Source organism: Lissotriton helveticus, chromosome 7 (assembly GCF_964261635.1).
Source record: "Lissotriton helveticus chromosome 7, aLisHel1.1, whole genome shotgun sequence".
NCBI lineage: Eukaryota > Metazoa > Chordata > Amphibia > Caudata > Salamandridae > Lissotriton > Lissotriton helveticus.
The window spans coordinates 1,850,368,601-1,850,391,854 of NC_136068.1; the positions used below are offsets into that span (position 1 = coordinate 1,850,368,601).

General features: G+C 40.2%; 1 protein-coding gene across 1 annotated transcript in view; it reads right to left on the reverse strand.

Annotated features, from left to right (window-relative positions):
* LOC144767767 (killer cell lectin-like receptor subfamily B member 1B allele A) overlaps positions 1 to 23,254 on the reverse strand; it is a 231,582-nt gene that overhangs the window by 118,020 nt on the left and 90,308 nt on the right. The window contains exon 4 of the mRNA XM_078651149.1: positions 2,560 to 2,658. Coding sequence (XP_078507275.1) covers positions 2,560 to 2,658 — 99 coding nt within the window. The remainder of the gene's footprint in view (positions 1 to 2,559; positions 2,659 to 23,254) is intronic.

Here is a 23,254-nt window from a genome sequence, read left to right on the forward strand (position 1 = left end):
GTATTTTGTATGTGGAAGAAATGCTTACGTGAGACTACCTGACAACTGGTATGGATCATGTTATTTGGCAATTGTCTTCCCCAAAATATATCATGCACAAGACTTAGTGATCATTGAGGGTCAGACATCATCGAGGGGAAGGAGAGATGTAGGTGATGCCGAAATGGTTGGAGATGTCTTTGGAGCTATGTTCCCTCTTTTGGGAATAATCCTTAATGATGTTAAAATTAGACGATTGGCAACAGTTGTCGACAGGTTGTCTGCCAGCACTGCTCAGTCCTTAATGCTGGTAGAAGGAGAGATGCAATCGATAAGGGCTATGGTTCTTCAAAATCGGCTTGCATTAGATGTCTTATTAGCAAAAGAGGGCGGAGTCTGTAAGGCTTTGAAGGTCCAGGAATGTTGCACTTACATTCCAGACCTTTCGAAGCCCCTTGAGAAGGTTATTAAGAACATAACTAATATACACAAGGAGATCGAAGACTTGAGTAGAGAAAATGTCTGGGAAAAGGTGGGCCACGGAATGAGTACAGTTGGAGGGTGGTTTTCCACCTTAGGCAAAAGCTTTATTTGGTATATCCTAAAGCCTATCATCATAATATTGATCTGTGGGATAATATTGTGGGGATTGGTGAGGGTATTCAAATGGTACAGAGCAAGAAGGTCAGAAAGGGCCCAAAGAGAACAGTTGCAGAGATTGGCTGCCATACAAGATAATCAGTACAGGAGTCTGAGAGCTCTGGAAGCGCAGAGAATGCCAGCAATAACTGCAGTTTAAATGTTAGTGATGACCCCGAGAGGTCATCAAAGGGGGGAACTGAGAGAGCGCAAACTGATTTAATTGTATGAGTACATCACACTTACCTGTAGTAAGCACAAAACATGAAGAGAAATGCCATGAGTGCTAATAGTATCTGAAATTATATTCTAAATGTATAGCTAATATAGAGATTTAAGTAGAAGTGGAACTAATACAGAAATGTGACATTATATGACTTTATTAGATGTGATTATTTTTTTTGAATCCATGTCGTGAAGCTGTTAAAACATAAGGTGGTATGTGGTTAAGAGCAGAACGTGGTAGGCCTCAGGGCCAGAGCTGGAGCTAAAAGGGAAGGTGTTTCTTTTCACGACACAGATTGTTTTAACGTTTTTGGTCATTGCATTAATGGGCCATGATTTATAGTAATGTTTACTGAATAATAGAATAAGAGTTTTAACATGCTTTAATTAAATGAAGAAGTTGAATGCTATAATCATAATGAGAAATATTGTAGGCCTGAAATGTTTTAGCATTGATTTACACGTACATGTCTGGGCTGAGAAATGTTGCAAGCCTTTTTAGAAGTCTATGAGAGTTGGGTTCTTGGCGGCAGATATCTGTCTGCAACAGGAAAGGGGGGATCCAATTATAAGTGAATGAATAGAGGTCTGTTCAGTGGACGGCCCAGACATGGAGGAGGGTTCTGGAATGTTTAAGGGGTATCAGCGGGCCGGAGAAGAGTCTGAGAAGCAAGGTCAACTCTAACATCTGAGGCCCAATACAAAGCATCATGGAAAAAGCCTGAAGTTGCACCACGTGAGAGGCGTTTCGCAAGGGGCGTCTCAAATGTTGTTGACTGTTTTGTATTAGGGACAGCACCCCTGGGTGGAGTTAGAGCAGAGACCTGAGGACCCTTTAGAGAGCGGATGGGTAGGCAGTGAGGGGTCATGACTGGAGAACTTTAGGTTTTCACCAAGAGACTTAGAGTGGGTGACTTCCCTTGGGGGTCATTCATTGCTGACACCTTTGTTAGGTTGGGATTTGGTTAAGTAGGGATACCATCTAGAACAGGGTAGGGACGCCTAACCTGTGTTTGTTTTCCTCCAATCTAAATGAAGGAGCGATATGCGTCTATGCTGATAGCTTTATTATTTTTAGAACTTGTGTTAGTGATTTCTGTTGCTCGTCTGAGGGCTTTTCGAGAGCACATGTATGTAATTGGACCTGTGTATCTCGTGAATCTCATTCTGAGATGTCTGTATTTGCAGCTCATTATATCTTTACAATAAACTTTTGAAACCTAGAAGTTGTCCGTGATCTTTGAGAGTAGAGTCCTTTATTGGGTGAACTAACTTGCAGATAGGTGTACTGTTTCCTTCCAAGACAGGCAACAAAGGTTCAGTCGACCAGATCGAGGTTTGGATCAATAGATATAAGGTATCGATCAAAATCTCGCCCTTTCACTTCTCTGTACAACTATGCTCAGAGGCAGTAAAAGAATGTCGATCAACATTGACTGGTGCAAGAGGTATGTGTGTGTGTTCGTGCATGTGTGTATGTGTATGCTTGTGCACGTGTGTGCGTGTGTGTGTGTATTAAGTCTCTGGGATGGATTAATAATGCATTGGTGGTGACTAAGAGAAGGCCACCTGGTTGTGAAGCTGAGTTTACCTCCTGTTCCTGAGAAGTGAAAAAATATTATTCAATATTCTTGGGGGGGATATTTCTGCTATTATTTGTTTATTCAGCAACAAAAATCTACTAAGTGATATATTTCTGTGAAATGATTTACTTACTCCAAATGCCGGATCCCACAACAGCCAGGACAAGCAGGACACTAAGTGAGACAATTATCCACAGAGCAGGTCTCTGGAATCGGGCACTTTGTGCATCAGCTGGAAAATACAATGAGCGAATATTCCATTAATCATCCTAATAACTCACAATTCTGCATAATTTAAATGATTACGAGTACATTTTCAAGCAATGAATATCTGGAGAACTCCAGCTACTGTCAGAGATCTAGGGTCACTCATCAATTTCCCACACTTGTATTACCCATATACTCCCAGCTGGTCGCAAAGGCTTTATTGTCAAATGTCTCTTAAAATTAGTCATCGGATCTTGTATTTCTTAGATGTAAAACAATATATTCTGATCAACTTCTTTCCTAAAACCCAGGCTCCTTGTTCAGTGTCATGTTGTTCCAGGAGTTGCAAATGATAATCCTTCTGCTGCAAGATATGTGTATAGTTAATTCCATTGTTCCAGTGCACGTTTTTTTCCTAGAACCCATAACAAAATAATTTATCAACGAGGCGTGTCACCCTTGCGCCATGCTACTACTAAGTCAGATACGCGTGTTGCTGCGTGGCATGATAAATCTAGAGAAACACAACACAGCGCAAACCGCTGCATTATGTTACTCTGACCCAGTGAAGCATTCCAGGGGTGGAGCGTGGATGTTCCCACACATCCACCTACTGATTTCACCACATTCCCAGATTAACTACCACTGGTGGACCTGGGAATGCGGCAAACTGGTACACCTCCCCAGGGAAGGTGTAACAAGGAGAAATATCTTTCTTTCTCCTCATTTTGCCTCGTTATATGAAGGATACATTCTGCAGCAGATATAAAAAGAGGAAAATGCCTCAGAGGATTATTTTTGTGCCGAAAGATGTCCCTTCCTGCACAAAAACAATTCTGTCTGCAACGCAGGCACCCACGCACCATTGTGCAAGGGCACCTGTGTTGGCACTAGCCTGCCAAACCGGGTGCCAGCGCAGAGGAAAAGGCAGGAATGCACTGTATTGCCTTAAAAATGGGGCATTGCTACCTTTGCCCTGTCACTCAGCGAAGGACAGCAAGGTGACTTGCTGCACTGCGTGGTTTTTATAAATAGGCCCCTTAGTCCGGAGTTAGCTTGTCACTCCGACTCAGGCACAAGTAGGTTTTTCAGTTGAATCGTCTCACGCCTTGTTCAAATTTCCCACTGACCTGGTGTTTTTTTATCGGAGACGTTCCCTAAATAACACTGGAAACATTTGTGGAAAAACTCCAGATGCTTTGCCAGTCAGAACAGTGGAAAGCTTGCAGTATTACTGTGCTGATTCCTGTTCCATTCAGTGGAACACCTTCACAGGAGTATTACATCAGGATAAAAACAGAACCTGCAGAGTTGGTATTTACACAGAGGTGATTCCCACATCCAAAAATTAGTAGTTCGGACCATCTTTTTTCTTTATTTGCAAAATCTAGAAATTGAATATTCAGGCAGAAATGTTTTCTCAGTTAAAACCAACTAGTCTGTCAACGTGTGTTCCACGTGGTGCAAACATATCAGTTGGATATTTGTTGCCTCCCTGCCGTTTTGCTGAGCCAGTTATCAAAAGCATGAACTCTGATTAGCTTTTGAAGTCCACCAACCTTGTATGTACATAGCAGAGACCACAAGTGAGTTCATGAAAGTCACTAAAGACATTGCCAGCTTGTCTCGTGTTCTTTCATTTTTGTAGGGGGCCATTTCCAACACCTACCAAAACATAACTCTAGACCACTGCATGTTTCATCCATTGGATTTTTAGACTAGAGGATTTTAAAGCTAGTTTTGTAAAGCCATTATTTTTTTTAAATATATTTTTATTGGGAATATCAATAATAAATACATAAATAGGAGGAGATTCATCCATGAATAAAAACTCGATAAAAGGAGCTGAGGACCCATATGCACCCGATGGTATTGATTCCTGCATTTCATCACCTTGGAGCTAAGCGTTGATCATAATGCGCTATCTCGGCGTTGCAATCCAGCGATAGTCGGCGATAAATAAACTCACGCTAACGGCGCTTAGCAATATTTATCGCTGGCCGTTGAAAATATGCCCCAAAGATCTGCTCCAATAGTTCCTTCACTACACACACCTAACATCATTCATTTTGGCGTTAAAATAACCTTTAGATTTAGGGAGTATTCCCAAAATTTTACAATTCCCTTTTTAAAGCTATCTAAGAGTGTCCAGCGAGAAAACATGTATTATGTCCGCCTCTGTACTTTGACAACGGGGACACTGAACACCAACTGACCCCCCCCCCCATTTAGCAATTTTAGCTGGTGAGAAATAAAGATCAGAAATGTTTTATACTGTCAAGCCTGCAGCCCAGCTGAGCACAAAAGATTACAGCCCAGTTCCAGAGATTCTAAGAAGTTCCTGCTAGTTAAAACCAGTTCCCATCCATTTATCACTATGGTTCTTAAAGTCATCTTGCGATCTTTGATTCAGACCCTCATGTAGCTGACTAGTTGGGCACCTTTCTTTATTTACCACCACGTCCATTATAGCATCCTTAGTAAAACCTCTTGGCCCACCAGTTTTTATATAGGAAATTCTGTATTTTTAAATACTTATACAAATATTTCCAGGCAACTTCATATTTACCTTGAACCTCCTTGAATGAAGCTATTGTTCCTGCACCACAGAGGTCTCCCACACTTCTGACACCTAAATCTTCCCAGCATGGCAATACTACATCATGGAAAATTCCTGGAAGCCATGGGTTTCTCAGAAGCTGGGTATACAAATTCTCTCTCTCCCAAAGCCATTCTTATTTCTCGTAGCAGACCAAACCCCATATGCTGCCCGAAGGATGTTAAATCTAACCTTTTTGTAATAGCTTGGTTCAATATGTCTAAGAAAACAATTTTTGACCTGTTCACCAAGAAGTAGTTCATAGGTATCTAGTGTCCCCTCACTGCTTCATCGATCAGTCAAGTCTCCCCACTAAGGAACACATTCATTGGAGCACTGCAGACCAATAATACATTCTCAATTTTGGAATTGTCCATCCCCCTCTCTCCCTGGGAAGTGTCATGAACTTTAAACCAGAGCTTCTCTATCTCCAGTGGTATCGCTCTAAAAAATAGAAAGGACTTTAGGCAAAACAATATTTTCACATTTTTGCTGTTACCTATAATAAACAGGTGTAAATTGTCTTACCAAAGACCTGCTTCCCCCTCTGAATAACGGGCGCAAGGTTCAGCTCAATATGTCGGTCCAACTCTGCTGTTATGTTTGCCACCAGACGTATTAAGATTCATTACCTTTGAATCATCTAGTTTTACCAGCCTTTTCACTACTAATTGTGTTTTATGCTGATTTAACGCATATCCAAATATGTTCCCAAATGCCAAGACTTCTTGTTCAGTTTCCAACAATGCTAAACAAGGATCAGGGGATACTACCACATCATCAGCATAGCCCAGTATTTTTGTATTACACCTCTTAAAACACATAGGTTTGATTCCTATATTTGCCTCAATCTTCAGGTTCAGGCAATGGATATAACACACAAATATTAGCAGAGAACATGGACATCTGTGTCTTGTCTCCTTTTTAATCCATGACTGATCATACTGCCCCCATCAATCGCAGCTGGGCTATAGGAGCATTCAAAATTGCATGTATAGTGTCAGTGAAACCCTTTCCCACACCAAACCATTCCAACACTGCCCACAATCCCAAGAGACACTATCAGATGCGTTTTCGGCATCCAACAAAATTAACACCATAGGGTCCCCTGCGATAGAGGCAGCATCAGATAATGTTAGAACTCTTTTAATATGGTCAATGGTTACTCTTCCTGGAATGAAGCTATGCTGCCTGGGGGAAATCACTTTTCCTATAACCTACTCAACCGGTTGGTTAAAACTTTCGAATATATTATTGCATCACTATTCATCAGTGTAATAGGTCTATAAGACCCAGAGTCCGTATGGTGTTTTCCCCTTTTCTAAGAACACAGTTATATTGGTCCTAGCCCATGGCCCTTTTTGAACCTGGTATATTATATTGATTAGTTCAGTGCCTAAAATAGTGATAAACACTTTATAAAATTCAAGTGGGATCCTATCAGTTCCTATAGCTTTCCCCGAAGGGAGGTCCCTAAGGGCTTTATAGATTTCTTCCTCTGTAAATGGGGCCTCTAGTGACTCACAATCTTCAAGGGAGAACTTTTCTACCTGGACAGAATCCAGATAGTTCCTAGTTTCTTCTTCATTAAAAACCCACTCATTGACATATAGTTTTTCATACATTTCCCAAAATTCCGTGGACTCCAGCTGAATCAGTAACTCGATCTCCCTTGCAGTTGTGAATCAAGCGCGATATCATTATTTTCCGTCTCATCTGTACTTCCAATAGATGCCCCACTCTCTCTCTATACTCTTGACATTCCTGCTTCCATGCAATAAACTTCTCTGCAGCTCTTGCCGTTCAAATGCCACTAATAGCAGTCCCAGAAAGTGCAAGTTTATGTTGAATGTTTTTGATATTTGAACCTGCCTCAATGGCACCTACGAGCTCCTCCTCAATATTCGTCAGATATTTATACTGCTTGCGCAATTGAAGTTGCTGTTTTTATGTCCCTTCATGTTAAAACTAAGTGTTACCCCCTCACACCGGCCTTAAAGGCCCCCTGCGCCATTCCAATCCCTGCAGTACATCTATTTAACTCCCAAAAATCTAAAATCCTTTTGCTCATATGAGTGATATAGACTGGTCAGCCAACAATCCCCTTTCAAAGGACCAGCTTTGAACTGTTCTGGCGTCCTCTATGTCAAAGACCTCTAGAACCAGCAGAATGTGCGCTGACATAACTCGGGCACATTTTTCGATTTTACATTTTGATACCAAATTGTGTGAGGCAAAAAAATAGTCTAGCGGAGCATGACACCTGTGAGGGGACGAAAAAAAAAGTGCTCCGCGGTCCGGTGTTTTAAGATGATGCCAAACATCCACCAGCCCATTATCCTTTATTAGATATGTCAGAGTTTTAAAAATGCTCAGTTTGCGACCAACATATTTGTTTGTACTAACATTGCACAACCTGCCAATACCATTAATATTCAAATCGCCACACAGTATTATCAGGGTTGGTCGTACGGCCAGTTCTGTGTTTAAAAAATCTAATATTGCAGGGTCATCCATTGCAAACCCATATGATAAGCATGCCGTGAAAGCATTCTTAACGTTGTGACATTTCACAATCACCCATTGCCCATATTCATCCTCCAGGCACCTTTTAAAACTAGGTTCTCACTTTTGCCCTAGAATGGCCACCCCACTTGTTTTTGTCCCTTGCTTAGTGTATGCTAAAAGGGTAAATCCTAGATGCTCTGAGATTTTCTTCCTAGAGTCCTCCACATGTGTTTCTTGCAAGCAGATAATATAGGCCATTAAGATTTTTAGGTCCTCCACAAAGTCACATTTTTTGGCATCATCATTTAAACCACATACTTTCACAATTGCGAACCAAAATTTCCTCCTATTGGTCATCTTAATATTTTCAATTCCCCTGTATCTACCAGCTTCAAAATATCTTGCCAATCTTGCAAATCGATTCAGTCACTTAAATAATGCCCTCGTCTTTTCAACAGAAAAATAATTTTAATCTCCTTATGAAAAATACTCCTTTCATCCTTCAAACACCCCCTTGTGCCCAATCCCCCCTCCTTCGACCCTCAACCCTACCAAAACCCTGAGCCAAACAGACCACCACTGGCCTGAATGTTGATAACTGTGCTCCCCCTCTCTACCTGCTCAGTACTTGTGACCACACCATTTTCTTTCCTCATGAAAATATATAAACCCTGACTACCCCTTCTTATGAAGAATCTTATCCGTGCCCTCACACCAAGTTGTATCCTTTTAAGAGCTGTCATTCTTATATAAGGTCTCACAATAATGCATTTCAGTCAGCCACTAAAGGATATGGGCCAGTTACAAACACTCTTGTCACTTTCCCCAGTTCATCCATATACTATTTGGCCTTTATTCCAGAGGTGAACACTCTTGTTCTGTAATTAAACATTTTTAAGATGGGCGGGGTTCACTAAGTAGGCTTTGCCCCCAAGAGCCTGACATGGCTGAATAATTTGCCTTAATCTCCACAGCATCTTAACTGTCACATGGCAAAAACCAGGTCTTAAAAAAAAGGATTGTCCCTCAAAACACTTTTAGCATCTGGGTGGGCGTTTTCAAATACTGCTTGTCACAGTAGATATTTCCTAAAGTAGATTATGATAGCCCTTGATTTGGTCAATTCTGCAGATTGTGAAGATCTTGGTTTTCTCATTGTAAAGGGAAATCAATGCGCTCCCTGTATTTCCATCTCCCAGTTCCAAGCTTGCAGTTCAGGAAAAAACCCCTTCAAAAGGCTAACCATATAGGCCCGAATATCATTGCCCTCCACACCTTCTTCAAAACCAAGAATTTGCAGATTGTTGAGTCGCTTTCTGTTTTTATAGTCCTCCAACTTCCATTGCATATCACTGATTTCAGCACCTTGTGGGTTTACATCATAGCAGCATCTGTTTCCAGAGCCATCGTCCACTCTTCAGGTGATGTTAGCCTTTCCTCATTTCAGAGCATGATTTAGTAATTTTCTAATTGCTCCTAGTAGTTTTTTCTGGGTAGCCTGGTTTTGTTGCCAAAAATCCATGTCTCCTCCTGATGTTGATTGATAGTCATGAATTAGTTTCAGTGAGTTGTACTCTAGCCCTTTTTCCACCACCTGCAAATCATGGGGTGCCCTTGTCCTGGCGGTTCTACATACGACCTTCTTGTAGCGGAGTAATCCAATTTTAACTTAGCACTAATTTCATGTTTTGTAGATCCATTCACCAAATGCCTGTATTGTTTTCTATCTATGTTATGTCTAGACCGCCTCCTCCATTGATTACTGTCTCATGCCCATCGGGAAAGCTCCCTATGCTGGTATTGGAGGTAGGAAAACTGCTTTCGCCATCTGAACGAAAATAATCCATCTCCTAAATCCTGGCAGTCTTCAAGAAACCTTTGGCATTTGTCCCATCCACAAGTTTGATTAATGATTACTGGGCTCCTCTGATCTAATTGCAGAGGTAGCTGTTGCACATGTCTTACATTTGCCATTTCAGCGCTGTTCTCCCCGTCTTCCACACTGTACATCTTATCAGGTATATTAAGTTCCTCGTGGAACAAAAAGGCAGGCAATAGTGACTTCTCCTTCATACCCCCCTTCTGAGCCTCCCTTTCAGCAAATATATTTGCCAGTTAATGTGATTCCCTAACTCCTTCTAAAAAAAACATGCATTTCTGAGGATAATTCCCCACTACAAATTGCCATATCATTAACCTGAGCAGTCAGTTGGGGAATATCCCCCAATGGGGTAAGCGACTTCAAGCAGGTCTCCTTCACATTTCCCTGATGGTTTACAACCACTGCAGTCATGGTAGGTTGAAATAAACTTATTTATAGCCATTTGCGGTTGTAATTGCACTTGTAGCTTCCATGGCTGAATTTGACCACTCACACAGGTGCCATCTTGCCTCCAGCTTGTCCAGATTTCTGATGGTCGTCAACCACCAGAGGCAGAAAAAGTAAAAACACCCCTGTACCAAATCCTCTGACCATCCCACCGTACATCTTTAAGAGATGGGCAATGTGAATGACTGGTTTTACCTGTTTCTGGTAGATATCCTGAGGTGTTTGTCAAGTATGCACAGTTCTTAGTTGTTGCAAATCTAAGGTGCCCATGATTCCCTAGGGGAGGTTAGTGCTATGCTAAGGGACATGCATTTCTAGAGCACATCTCAGCAATCTGGATGTCCTGAAGAACCTTTCAGATGTGTTTTACGTTTTTGAGCATATTGGTTGACAGAAGTCAAGGTAGTATGATTGAACTGCATTTGGAAGTGGTTTATAAAGTTTTGAGGTAAATTATGGAAGACCTCTGAGTTTAGAAGAGACTAATGTACTGTTAGTAATGGATTATATTGGACATTGGACGGCTATGGATGTGTGTACGGCATTTTGGATATCCAGGTGCATGTGGCCAGCAGAGCATCTTACATGCCAGTAGCTCAAGCATCACTGCACAGACTAACAGGGAAACCCGATCTGTCGGTGAGTCCCAGATCCATAAGTGATCGCAAAGATCCATTATCAGTAACAAATCCAAGAGCCCTAACCTAAAATGAGAGGTTGGTGAGAGGGCAGATACTTAGGGTCCTATTTAGAGATTGAACAAGGGAAGTTATCAGGTCAACTTATCCAGCAGAAGGGTTCCAAGTGGGAATTGTCTGGACATCACAACTCAGTATCCTTTGTAGGGGGGACAGTTTATGCAGGTATTCATGATGACTGATTTAAGATTATTGGAGTCTACATAATTGGTATACTTTCCTCAAAGTTACAGAAATAGGTTCTCTATTGCATACGGAAAGAGTAGGCCAGCGTGGCTCTCAATGGCACATAGGTAAGAACACCAGTATGGCTCCTTGAGCAGTTAAAACTAGTCCCTTTGAGTGCTGTAGGGTTAGCAGGACCTCGCTGAGGTTTATCCATACACCCCTACATTAGTTCAACTCATGAAGAACATTTGTAAATGAGTGAAAGAACAGTGTGATCCCTGCTAGAGGGGTAAATCATGTGGTTATCTGTTTGTAGCACAAGGAAACCAAAGAGAGTCACTGGGGAGCAAAGGTTAGCACCACAGTGTAAATCTCCATCTCAAGAAGCATTGCCACATTTGATGAGAATACAAAGGGAAAGAAATGACAAGCAAATTTGTCATGAGGAAAAAAGCAGAAGGAACACCTAGGATGTGGTGAGGCATCTGCTGCAAGATCTTCTCTGGCTTTGGTTCCTCGAACTCCCTTCCTCATGGGTCTTGATTTAGTGCACAATCTGGGTGATTTGACTTGTTTTAGGCTACAATATTTACCATTTGACTTGTTGTGTGACTGGTTATCGTGACCAAAATATCTTCACTGATTGAAAACCAGTTATAGGTTAGTTTAGGGTTACCTTTTAGGTCTTGAAGAACCGCCACAAGATAATTTTTGCCATAATTAGACAAGAAATATGTTGACTGTTTAGACCAACTCGTTCACAAGACTAGCTAGAACCATTGTATCCTAAGTTAGGACATATATTTTCAATTAGGTTAGCAAGCTCATTCATTAAATAGACTAACCCTGAGTATCACTACACTTATTTTAACTCACTTTTATCACCACTCTACACTACACTTGTTGAGCCCACACACCCTCACTTCACCAGGCAACTAACTAAAAAGATCTCCGGTAAAGAGCATGGGCATTGCAGCGCCAGCCCGAGAGGACCTTGTCCAATGATGAAGCTTGAAACCCATTTGCGTAAGTGAGGGCCTGTGCTCCTATTGGAGCATATTCTTTTCCTGGAACCTTAGAACCTAGTTTATTTTTATGATGAACATCACACCTATTTTGCAATTCATTGATGTAAAGAAGCGCTATGCTGGACCTATATCGCTTTTGGTTACCCTTTGTGTAGAATATACTAATCTCATAAACTTAAACAAGTTGCTGACCCCACACTTTCACTTTTTATCTCCAACACTAAGAGAAACAAACAAGGCCTAGTCTTCTGTTTGTTGGGTATATTTATTTTTACCCTTATGAATTTATCAGTACTGCTTTTAAGTTTTCATGAATGAGAAAAACACTGTACATTGAATACACATTTACACATATATTCAACACTGCTTCACATTATACATATATACACATTATAAACAATCTTCTTCTGTAAGACACTGCTTTTTATCCACAAATAATTATTCTTTGCAAGATAAATTTCAAGTATAATAACCACAAGAAGTGAGCAAAGTCTTGCTAAGAGAAAGAACAAATCAAACTTTGAAGGATTGAATCAAAGTAACAATCAATGAAATCCTTTTGTCTTTCTTATGCCTGCATAAGAAAGACAAGGCAGGCATAAGAAAGACAAAAGGATTTCATTGATTGTTACTTTGATTCAATCCTTCAAAGTTTGATTGTTTGTTTCTCTTAGTGTTGGAGATAAAAAGTCAAAGTGTGGGGTCAGCAACTTGTTTAAGTTTATTGCATTATTTGGTCCAGCTGCCCCCACGTCCCAGGACCGCACTCCGTAGAGTAATGAAGACTATGAATACTAATCTCAGCACATAAAAAATGAGGCAGTGCTTCTCCTGCATCGAAAATGTTTTGTAAAAACAGGATTAAGCACGGTCTCCACATCGTTCTCTCTATTTAAAGCTTCATTTATCGCAATACAGTGAGTATCCCAGATACAGGTTCACAATATTACCACAATTTTCATGGATCACCCTGAATGAGGGAGTCATTGTATAAAGTATGTGGATACGCACCGCCTATTCTGAAACCTACTTGTGAAGCACGAGTGTGGATGCTGTCTGGGTACAAGGCGGCATATTAGCGAGAACCTCGTTAAAATTATCGCCGTTTTAGCGGCAGGAAACTACTGCTAAAACAGCTATAATGGGCTTGCTGATATGCGGTATAGAATTCCTATAGAAGCCCAGGTTAGATGTCCTGCACATCTAACGTGAGCTTCTATTGGATATCTTTAACGCAAATTAGTAAGCCCATTATCGCCGTTTTAGCGGCAGTTTCCTGCTGCTAAAACAGCGATAATTTTAATGAGGTTCTTGCTAATATGCCCCAAGGTTCTCCACCCCCATGCCTCCATCTGGGTGGTTGGACAGGAGTGCGTTGCACAAGGAGATACACTGAATTATCATACATCAGTGCAGTGCAGTGAAACACCAATCTAGTAAAAGAGTCTTTGTCCCCTGTTTAATGAATGGTGGATGCTGTTTGCTATTGTGCCAAAAGCAACGCCTCTTCAATCATACTTAAAAAACATCACAAAGTATCATAGTGCTTTCTAGTCTCTTCACCAGGACATTATATTTGCTACTGGGATTGCTGGGTCGTCTGGAACACAGCCAGCACCAGGAATGCTGTCCAAAACCACTCAGGTATGAATCTGACGAGAGACATCTTACATTCTTTTAATAACACACAGCATAACTGTGACACTCATTTGAGGCTGGCAAATGGGAAGGCCCTGGTACCTGTAAAAAGTGCAAACTGAAACGTAGCTCACATAGTGAACACGCTGGAGCGAGAAAGCTTCCTTCAAACTCGCTGGTAGGTGGTCTGATCAATGCTTGTTCCTTATGTAAGCACACCCAAAACGTTTACAACTTGGTGTTAGAGTCTCTCTTAGATGTTCTCTTCATCACGGAAACGAGGCTTAAACAATGGTGCAATCCAGACATTGTACAGGCCCTCCCCCCGGGATACTTAATACATAGACAGGACAAAACTGAATCACAGGGAGGAGGACTTGCTATTATCTATCTCAATACTTTTAAATGTTTCAGGTTTTATACCCCTGATCTTAAAGGAGCAGAAAGCCTTGGCTTCTGCTTCCAGGTTGAAGGCTTTGTTGGAGTACTGATTTATCGCCCACCTGGACATGGGGGTGCCAAAAATGATTGTCGCAGTGGGCGCCACACCACTAAAGTCCGCCCTGCTTGAGAAGTTGGTATGTTCCCTCACACATTGGGATTGGCACATCCTAGATGGAATTTGTTTGAATCTTATCACTCCAAATGTTAACTCCCCGGTTCTTCTACCATGGTCAGATCACGAGTTTGTTCCATTTAGTGTTACGCGGGCTTGTGCTAACACTTCTCAGGGCTCCTCTACTGGTGTTCCCAACACTGTTTGTAAATGGGATAACATGCTAAATAATCCTGCCCTAATCAATTGTGCAATAGCTCTCAGACCCGCTCCATCAGGAGATAGAACAAAAAACACCCAGCGTTTCAATTCCTAGAAATCTGCCCTAAGTAATAAATTTGCTCCCCCCCAGTTCCTCTAAAAAATAAATCTACCACTAAAGTTTCAGCCCTGTGATATACACAAAAGCTGGCAGAATTACATCTTCACTGTAAACAATTAGAGTGAAGATAGCAAAGAGGATATAAATCAGATGAGCTAACCCAGTTCAGATTGGCTCTTAAAGCCTATCACCAACAAATCAAAGTAGAACAAAAGAGTACTATACCAATATATTAACAATTGCAGAATCTGACCAAAAAACATTTTTAAAAATGTGAACTCATTCACTGACCACAGATTATTAGAAAATGATATATCCCTTCAAAGACCCCTGTAACCAAATTGAAAACTTTTATGAAAAAGAACATTTTAAATCTACAAATGGATTGCAATATGGTGTCTGCTCCCACCACAAACATATCACCAGAGTCCCCCAATATTAAACCTAGTCTCCAAACTTTTCATACTATCAGTTGAGATCAGTCACACCATGCCATCCTTTCATGCAAGTCAGGATCCCCTTTTGATGCATGCCCCCGGAAGTATTGCATGCTGTCATTGATACAATTAACCCTGTTATCTATAATATAATTAACTCCTTACTTTTATCTGCTGAAGTAAGTGCCAACTGGAAAATTGCTGCAGTCAAGCCCCTCCAAAAAAGCAATTATCTGATCCCACTAAACTTTCCAGCCTCCGGCCCATCTCTTTACTACCTAGCCTAAAGGAAATCACTGAGAAACTAATCAATAGTCAATTTTCTCTTCCTAGAAGAGGCTAATATCTTGCCTCCATGTCATTTGCGTTTTCAGCCTCATCACTTCACAAAATCTGCATTACTAAAAATCACTGAGATCCTTAAATTCGCTTTAGACTCTGGGGAAAAGGCTGTGCTGATTTGTTTAGAACTATTGGCTGCATTTTACGCCATCTCCTATGACATTTGATTGCATGGTATGAAAACTTGTGGTATTTCCCATCTGGCCCTGCCCTGGCTGACTCCCTTCATAGCATTGATATCATCTTTCAACATTGTAACCACCTCTTATACTGATGATGCTCAGTTGATCCTAATGTTAGACAAACATTCCACCAACTCAGAAGATCAGTTCCAGTTATGTCTTACAGAAGTCATCCGTTGGATGCAACTTAATCATCTTAAATGTAATAGTACAAAATCTGAGATCATTTTAGTAGGAAAGTCCAATCCATTTAGTCCTGGCTTATGGTGGCCTAAAGACACACCCCGTCTACCTGAAACTGTAGATGTGGTTAGGAATCCAGAAGTAAAATTCGACACTGCATTATCTTTTAGGCCACAAGTTTAAGCTGTGGCTGGGAAGTGCTTCCAGGTGATAATAACCATAAAAAAGTTCTTCAAACTTATCCTGGCCTTATCCTGCTATTCGAGTGGTGTGGATCGCAACAACGACAATACTAGTTCTACCACTAACAGACAACAATCCCACCCAGGTCCAAGCTTTCAGGGGTCTAACTATCAGGGATCAAATTATTCTGAACTTACATCTGGTCCTTTTTAAGGGGACGCCAGATGGACTAGTCACAAGGGAGGGGGACCATCACAGCGTTGGTCAGAGGACAGAGGACAGAACAGAGGTTGGAACAGAGGCAGGGACAGGAGAGCTGTGAAACTTTACCCTCAATCACGTGGGGAAATACAATCTTGAAGACAAACCTACCATTGGTAGCAGAGTCAGAGGTTGCACAAGAATCTGATGCCCCATCTACAGAATCCATCACTACTAATGGAGAACAGAGTAATCCTGTCATCAAACTTTCTAATTATAGCTTATCCTCCACTGAATTGTCAGTCCTAAGGTATGTACCAACTATTCCCACCTGTAATTTCGATTCTAAGATTGAGTTACACCGTTTATTTAGGAAAATACGTTTACAGCTCTTTTTTCATAAAAATCCTAACCCGACATATGAAAACAAATACCCAGCAACACCGCTCCGTACATCTTCCACATTCTCACCCCAACACACTTGATGTCCAACGAGGTCAGTGACTTTGAGCAAGTGTTATGCGGGATGTACTCAAATTGTTTGACAACAAAAAGTACATCAAACACAATATCAGCACAGATGAAAGAATGAGCCTAGACACATTGAAACAGAATCAAGAAGTGATTATTAAACCAGCAGATAAATGGGGTTCGAATGTGATTCAAAACCAAGAAGACTATCTAACACAGATTCTGACACAGTTACAAGTCACTGAAAACTATAAGAAAATCCCAGGGGACCCAACGAAAGAAGTTTCTAAACTCATGCACCACCTTACCACATGTGGGCTGGAAGCAGGTTATCTGAGTGAGCGTGAGTTTTGTTACTTACACCAGAAAGAACCACACATCCCCACCATCTACACACTTCCAAAGGTGCATGAAAACAGGGTCAAACCACCAGGTAGGCCCATTGCATTGGGGTGTGGCTCTATTTTGGAGCCTCTGTGTTGCTATGTGGATATCTTTCTTCAACCATGGGGGCCTAAGACAAGATCTTACATCCGTGATACAATGGAAGTGATCAACTGGGTGGAGGGTTTTCCATTTGACCCTTGACTTGGCCTTGGTATATACGAGTATTCCCCAAATGGAAGCGCTGGAAATAGCTTATGAGTTCTAGAACGTAGGGACAGACCAATTTCATCATTGGTCTATTGGAAGTAGCGATGACTAAAAACTTTTTTACATTCCTAAAAGATTATTTCCACCAAATCAAGGGAGTGGCTATGGGGGCGGGCTTAGCCCCAGACATAGTGAATCTGTACATGGACAGCTATGAGGACAAGTACATCTACTATCTCGATAAACCTCTCATAGAGAATATCACTCTATGGAAGAGGTATATCAATGAGGTCCTCATGGTCTGCACAGGTAATTCAGGTGCCAGGGAGGATTTCTGTGTTTGGCTTACTAGCAGATCAAGAGAAATACTGGTAACAATGTCATATAGTCATGAACAGATACATTTTCTGGAACTCGCAATTAAGGCTAAAGAGAATATGTTATACACGTCATTGTATAGTAAACCATTAAACAGAATATGTTACTGGGATATTTCAGCAGCCGGCCCAGAAACCATCACAGAAACTGTACTCTGAGGGTAGATTTCTTTAGGGAATCAGATTTTTTTATTTTTAGACTGATTGATCGAGGTTATTCCCGTAGTCTCCTAAAGAAATCAAGGAAACGTGCATGGTATTGCCATAGAGATACTGTGCAACAAGTTAATCAAAAGAAAAACACTGAGAATGACAGGATTGTTTGTGGCTTAACATTCAGCAACAGCAGCAATGAGATCAAAAAAATCAAAAATCACAATTGGTCACTTGTGGCAGATGAAATAGGAAGTACTGACCAGCCTCTTTTTGCCTTTAGAAGAGGAAGAAACATCAGGGAACATGTGGTCAGTTTGTACCTAAGGGACAAACCAGCATCAGACACACGCTCTTTGCTACTGTAACCACCTTTACACAGTAACTTCAGATGTGGGCGTTGTAAAGCATGTGATCTGATGGTTGAACAAAAAGACTTTGTGCATAATGGCAGGCAGTTTACTCTACACCATTACACCAATTGCAACACCAAGGATGAAATTTATATCATCAGATGTCCTTGTAACAAAGTATACGTTGGGCAGACGAAACAAAAGATCAAAACAAGAAACCTACAACACTGCTCACGGATTAGTTGTAGGGTTCAAGGCGCCCCATTAGTGGAAGACTTCACGAAGATGCTTCACCCCTATGACAGTCTGAAATGTTGGGTACTGGAAAGAATCCTACCAACCCTTGAGGAGGTGCTCTGACATCCACAATGAACTTGCGTGAATGTAAATGGATACACCTTTTAGACTCCGTCCATGGGAGCCTGAATGAATCTTAAGAGATTTCTAGACAAATCTCTCTCTTATGCACTGGTTAAACAACCTAGATTTCTGAACATTGTACTATGCACTTAATCAAGACGGAAAGGTAGAACTATCTGTTTATGTGATTTTTGATTAATACTATGTCTGTTTACATGTGTACATATGTTGACATGTTCTCTGTAATTGTGGAATGCCTACTATGGAATAATCACTTACATCTCTATTGTATGTATGCATAATGATGTATGTCGTATTAAGGACACAATGTGAATGAATTTCTTTCATCCTGTTTTAAAATATCCACCTTATGGGTATAGTACGCAAATCCCTTCTCTTTACTTTCTGTCTGCACAAATGGATTTTCTATGGTGCGATGTATACCTTTGGTTGAGAACCCAGTATATCTATTTACCACTGTATGTAATGCTTTCTGCATTTCAATCTCTACAATGTATGTAATGACGATTTTTGGAACAAATGTATAATCTTTATGTCTCATGCGTTAACATCATCTACACTCTGTCCTTTATAAACACTGGCCCCATATGTAGCCTGGTGTGCAGTCATAATATCGAGTTGTTAATTTCGACTGGACAGAATATCGAGTAAAAAATATAGAATGGACATAATATCGACTAGACATAATATAGACAACAAAAATATCGACCAAAATGGACATAATATCGAATCAAAAATATAGAATGGACATAATATCGACTAGACATAATATAGACAACAAAAATATCGAATTTAAGGTAAGTTAATAATATTTTTTATTTTTTGTGTAATATTATTCTGTAGCGGGTTGTGGGTTTATAGGGGAATAGGGTGGGAAGTAATTTAAATATAATTAATTAAATATGTAATATAATAGTAATTGTTAATTAATTATTAATTGTTAATTAACTCAAATATAATTGGTAATTAATAATAATTGATTAATTGATCAATAATTATATTTACGTAAAATATTTTCTGTAGCGGGTTGTGGGTTTATAGGGGAATAGGGTGGGAAGTAATTTAAATATAATTAATTAAATCTGTAATATAATAGTAATTGTTAATTAATTATTAATTGTTAATTAATTAAAATATAATTGGTAATTAATAATAATTGATTAATTGATCAATAATTATATTTTCGTAAAATATTTTCTGTAGCGGGTTGTGGGTTTATAGGGGAATAGGGTGGGAAGTAATTTAAATATAATTAATTAAATCTGTAATATAATAGTAATTGTTAATTAATTATTAATTGTTAATTAATTAAAATATAATTGGTAATTAATAATAATTGATTAATTGATCAATAATTATATTTTCGTAAAATATTTTCTGTAGCGGGTTGTGGGTTTATAGCGGAATAGGGTGGGAAGTAATTTAAATGTAATTAATTAAATATGTAAATTAATAATAATTTTAAATTAATTATAATTTGGTCAATAATTAAAATATAATTGGTAATTATTAATATTTTAAGAATAAATAAATAATAATTAGTAAATTAATTTATGTAGTGGGTTGTGAGTTTATAGGGGGATAGGGTGGGGAGTAATTTAATAATAACTAATTAAATATGTTAATTAATTAAATGTGTTAATTAATTAATAATTGACCATTAAATAAAATTTACTTCGTAAATAAAAGTAATTGGTTTTGGAAATTAAATTGAAGTTTTGGGTTTTTGGGTAAAGGGGTATTTTTAGGGTTCAGTGTCAGTTTTGGGTTTTTGGGTAAAGGGGTATTTTTATGGTTCAGGGTCAGTTTTGTGTTTTTGGGTAAAGGGGTATTTTTAGGGTTCAGGGTCAGTTTTTAGTTTTTGGGTAAAGGGGTTTTTTTAGGGATCAGGGTCAGTTTTTAGTTTTTGGGTAAAGGGGTATTTTTAGGGTTCAGGGTCAGTTTTTGGGTAAGGGGGTATTTTTAGGGTTCAGGGTCAGTTTTTAGTTTTTGGGTAAAGGGGTATTTTTAGGGTTCAGGGTCAGTTTTTAGTTTTTGGGTAAAGGGGTATTTTTAGGGTTCAGGGTCAGTTTTTAGTTTTTGGGTAAAGGGTTTTTTTAGGGTTCAGGGTCAGTTTTCAGTTTTTGGGTAAAGGGGTATTTTTAGTGTTCAGGGTCAGTTTTTAGTTTTTGGGTAAAGGGGTATTTTTAGTGTTCAGGGTCAGTTTTTAGTTTTTGGGTAAAGGGGTATTTTTAGGGTTCAGGGTCAGTTTTTAGTTTTTGGGTAAAGGGGTATTTTTAGGGTTCAGGGTCAGTTTTCAGTTTTTGGGTAAAGGGGTATTTTTAGGGTTCAGGGTCAGTTTTTAGTTTTTGGGTAAAGGGGTATTTTTAGGGTTCAGGGTCAGTTTTGGGTTTTTGGGGTACAGGGGTACAGTGTAAAAATAAAGTAAAATTAAATTTAAATTAAATTAATTTAATGAAATTAAATTAAATTAAATAATATTATATTAATGTGTTTATTTAATAATATGTTTATATATATATATATATATATATATGTATTATTTTTGGTGATATAATTTTTTAAGCTATATTAATCATTTATTAATATTACATTTATTTAATAATTATTTCTAAGTTTATATTAAATATATTTATATATATTATTTTTAACTTAATTTTAAGACATTGAAAAAAATCGATATTTTGACAGTCTATATTTTTGTAAGTCGATATTTTGGAGTCGATATTTTAGTACTTACCTGTTTGAAGATAGGCAGTCGATATTTTGTCCCTCGATATTTTATCCTCGATATTTTGGTATCTCGATATTTTTAACGTCGATATTATGTCAGTGATCCATGTAGCCTGCAAAGAAAGCTCCACCGTTGAATTATATCTAAAGTGAGTGACTTCGTACAGGTATTATCTGCCAGGTTTATTTATTTTCTGATTTGGTTGACAAGCAGCCCCCAGCGAGAGGTGCACATTCTAGAAATATTCACTTTTCCAACGTGACTTGCACTAGGAATGATAAAGTGTGGAAGCATCTCCCCACGGGTAGCACACCGCGGCCAGTGTTGCTTGTAAACTTAATTTAACTTTATTGACTATCTCGGTGATGACAAGCAGCCCATAATATGAGGCATGTTGTTGCCGTTTACCCTTCACATTTTCGAGATGCCCTTAATTACATTTGCCTAACAAATATGGAATACCCACAAGATTTTGGTTATGTATGTTACCTTGCAAGATTGGCAGTATCTGTCTATTCGGTAATACATTTCTGACAACGTTCTCCTCAGCTAGGTATACTGGCCCTACCGGGATATTGGAAAGGAAGGGCCGCTCGACCCCCCGCACGTATGGCGGGGCGCCGGCTCCCTCATCCCCCCACCCCCACCCTCGGTGGTGGGGCGTGCCCCTCCGCCGCGTCGTGATGACGCGGCGGGTGCGCCCCACCACCGATTAGTGCTAGCTCCCGCTTGGACCCGTAAGCAGATCTAATTGCTTCCGGGTGAAGGAGGGGAGAGCCAGAGGAGTTAAAAGGCCGGGGGGAGCGCGGGAGGCGCCCTCTTGTTCCTGCGCTCCCACCAGGATTGCCCCCTCGTCCATCGGGGCTCTAGATGAATTTATCTCTCTTTGTTTCTTTTCACAGGACTCGTTTGGCGCAGAATAATTTCTTCAGGTGGCAGGACTGGTTCCAGCAAGGAGACATCGTCGGAGCGCTCCCTCGAGCACGCACAAGGACTGGCCGAGGTGGAGAGTTCGCCTCCGATCCTGTTGCGGGCACGCTTAGGAGGTAGTTTAGTATACCTTGGGCTCAGTGTTATTACCCGTGTAAAGTAAGGCGGCGCGAGCACGACTCGCGGGGGGAGAGCTGGGCTGAATACACGGAGCGTTATTTCGGTAGTTTCAGCGCATTCACATCTGGCAAGTCGCTCCACGGGGCCCGTTGCAGGAGGCTGCCTAATCACATTTGGTAGAATCAACAAAAGGAGGTTGTGGGTCCTGTCCCTGATCAGCCTGGACCTCAACAAGCGCTAAACAGAACAGAATGACTGGTCCGGTTCGTTATTTAGCAAATTTTTGCCCTTTCTAGCCTATTAATGCTATGTGGGCCACTCTTTATTTAGAGATTATTTATTTTATTTTTCTGACATGTTTTTTGTTAATTTCTCATATGACATGAAGGACACAGTTGTAAAGCAGTTGAATCAACAAACAAACATCGGTGTGCACAATATATACAAGTGACAGATTCATTCAAAAAGCAAAATAAATCACAATAAGGTCTCAAAATTGAAAACACCAAGAGCCTCATTATTATATACAAAAATATTGAAACATACAAAACATTCCATGAAAGCAACACAGTCCATTAAATTATATAATTTAATGGACTGTGTTGCTTTCATGGAATGTTTTGTATGTTTCAATATTTTTGAATGATTCTGTCACTTGTATATATTGTGCATTTACGGTTGAAAGGGAGCAGCTAACAGGAACAGGGTTTCTTGGCGCATGGTCATTTATCCGGGCGTTGTCGCACTGCTGCCCAGGAAAGAGGTGCGGGGACTCAGCTGCAAAGGAAGCAATTTTCTTTTTAGTGCGACAGCACTGACAGTACTGTATGCTAACTTTCTTCTCATCGTATACTAACTTTCTTCTCATCGCAGGCCATCACTGAGGTGCACTGCGGGCTGAACCAACGGAGAGTGGTGCGGTGGACCCACGCTGTGAGAGGACACAGGCAGGCCTGCATTTCACTGCTTCTGTCGGGCTGCCGGGCTAGAGTGCATTAGAGGGTGCTCGCCCAACACCCAGGCTAGCTGGTGTGTCGCAGTCACAGTTGAGTGGTGCTTATGGCCAGTCTGTATACCTCCAACTAAGTAAAGTTAAAACCAGGCAGGCCCTGGTGGCGACGGGAACACATCGTG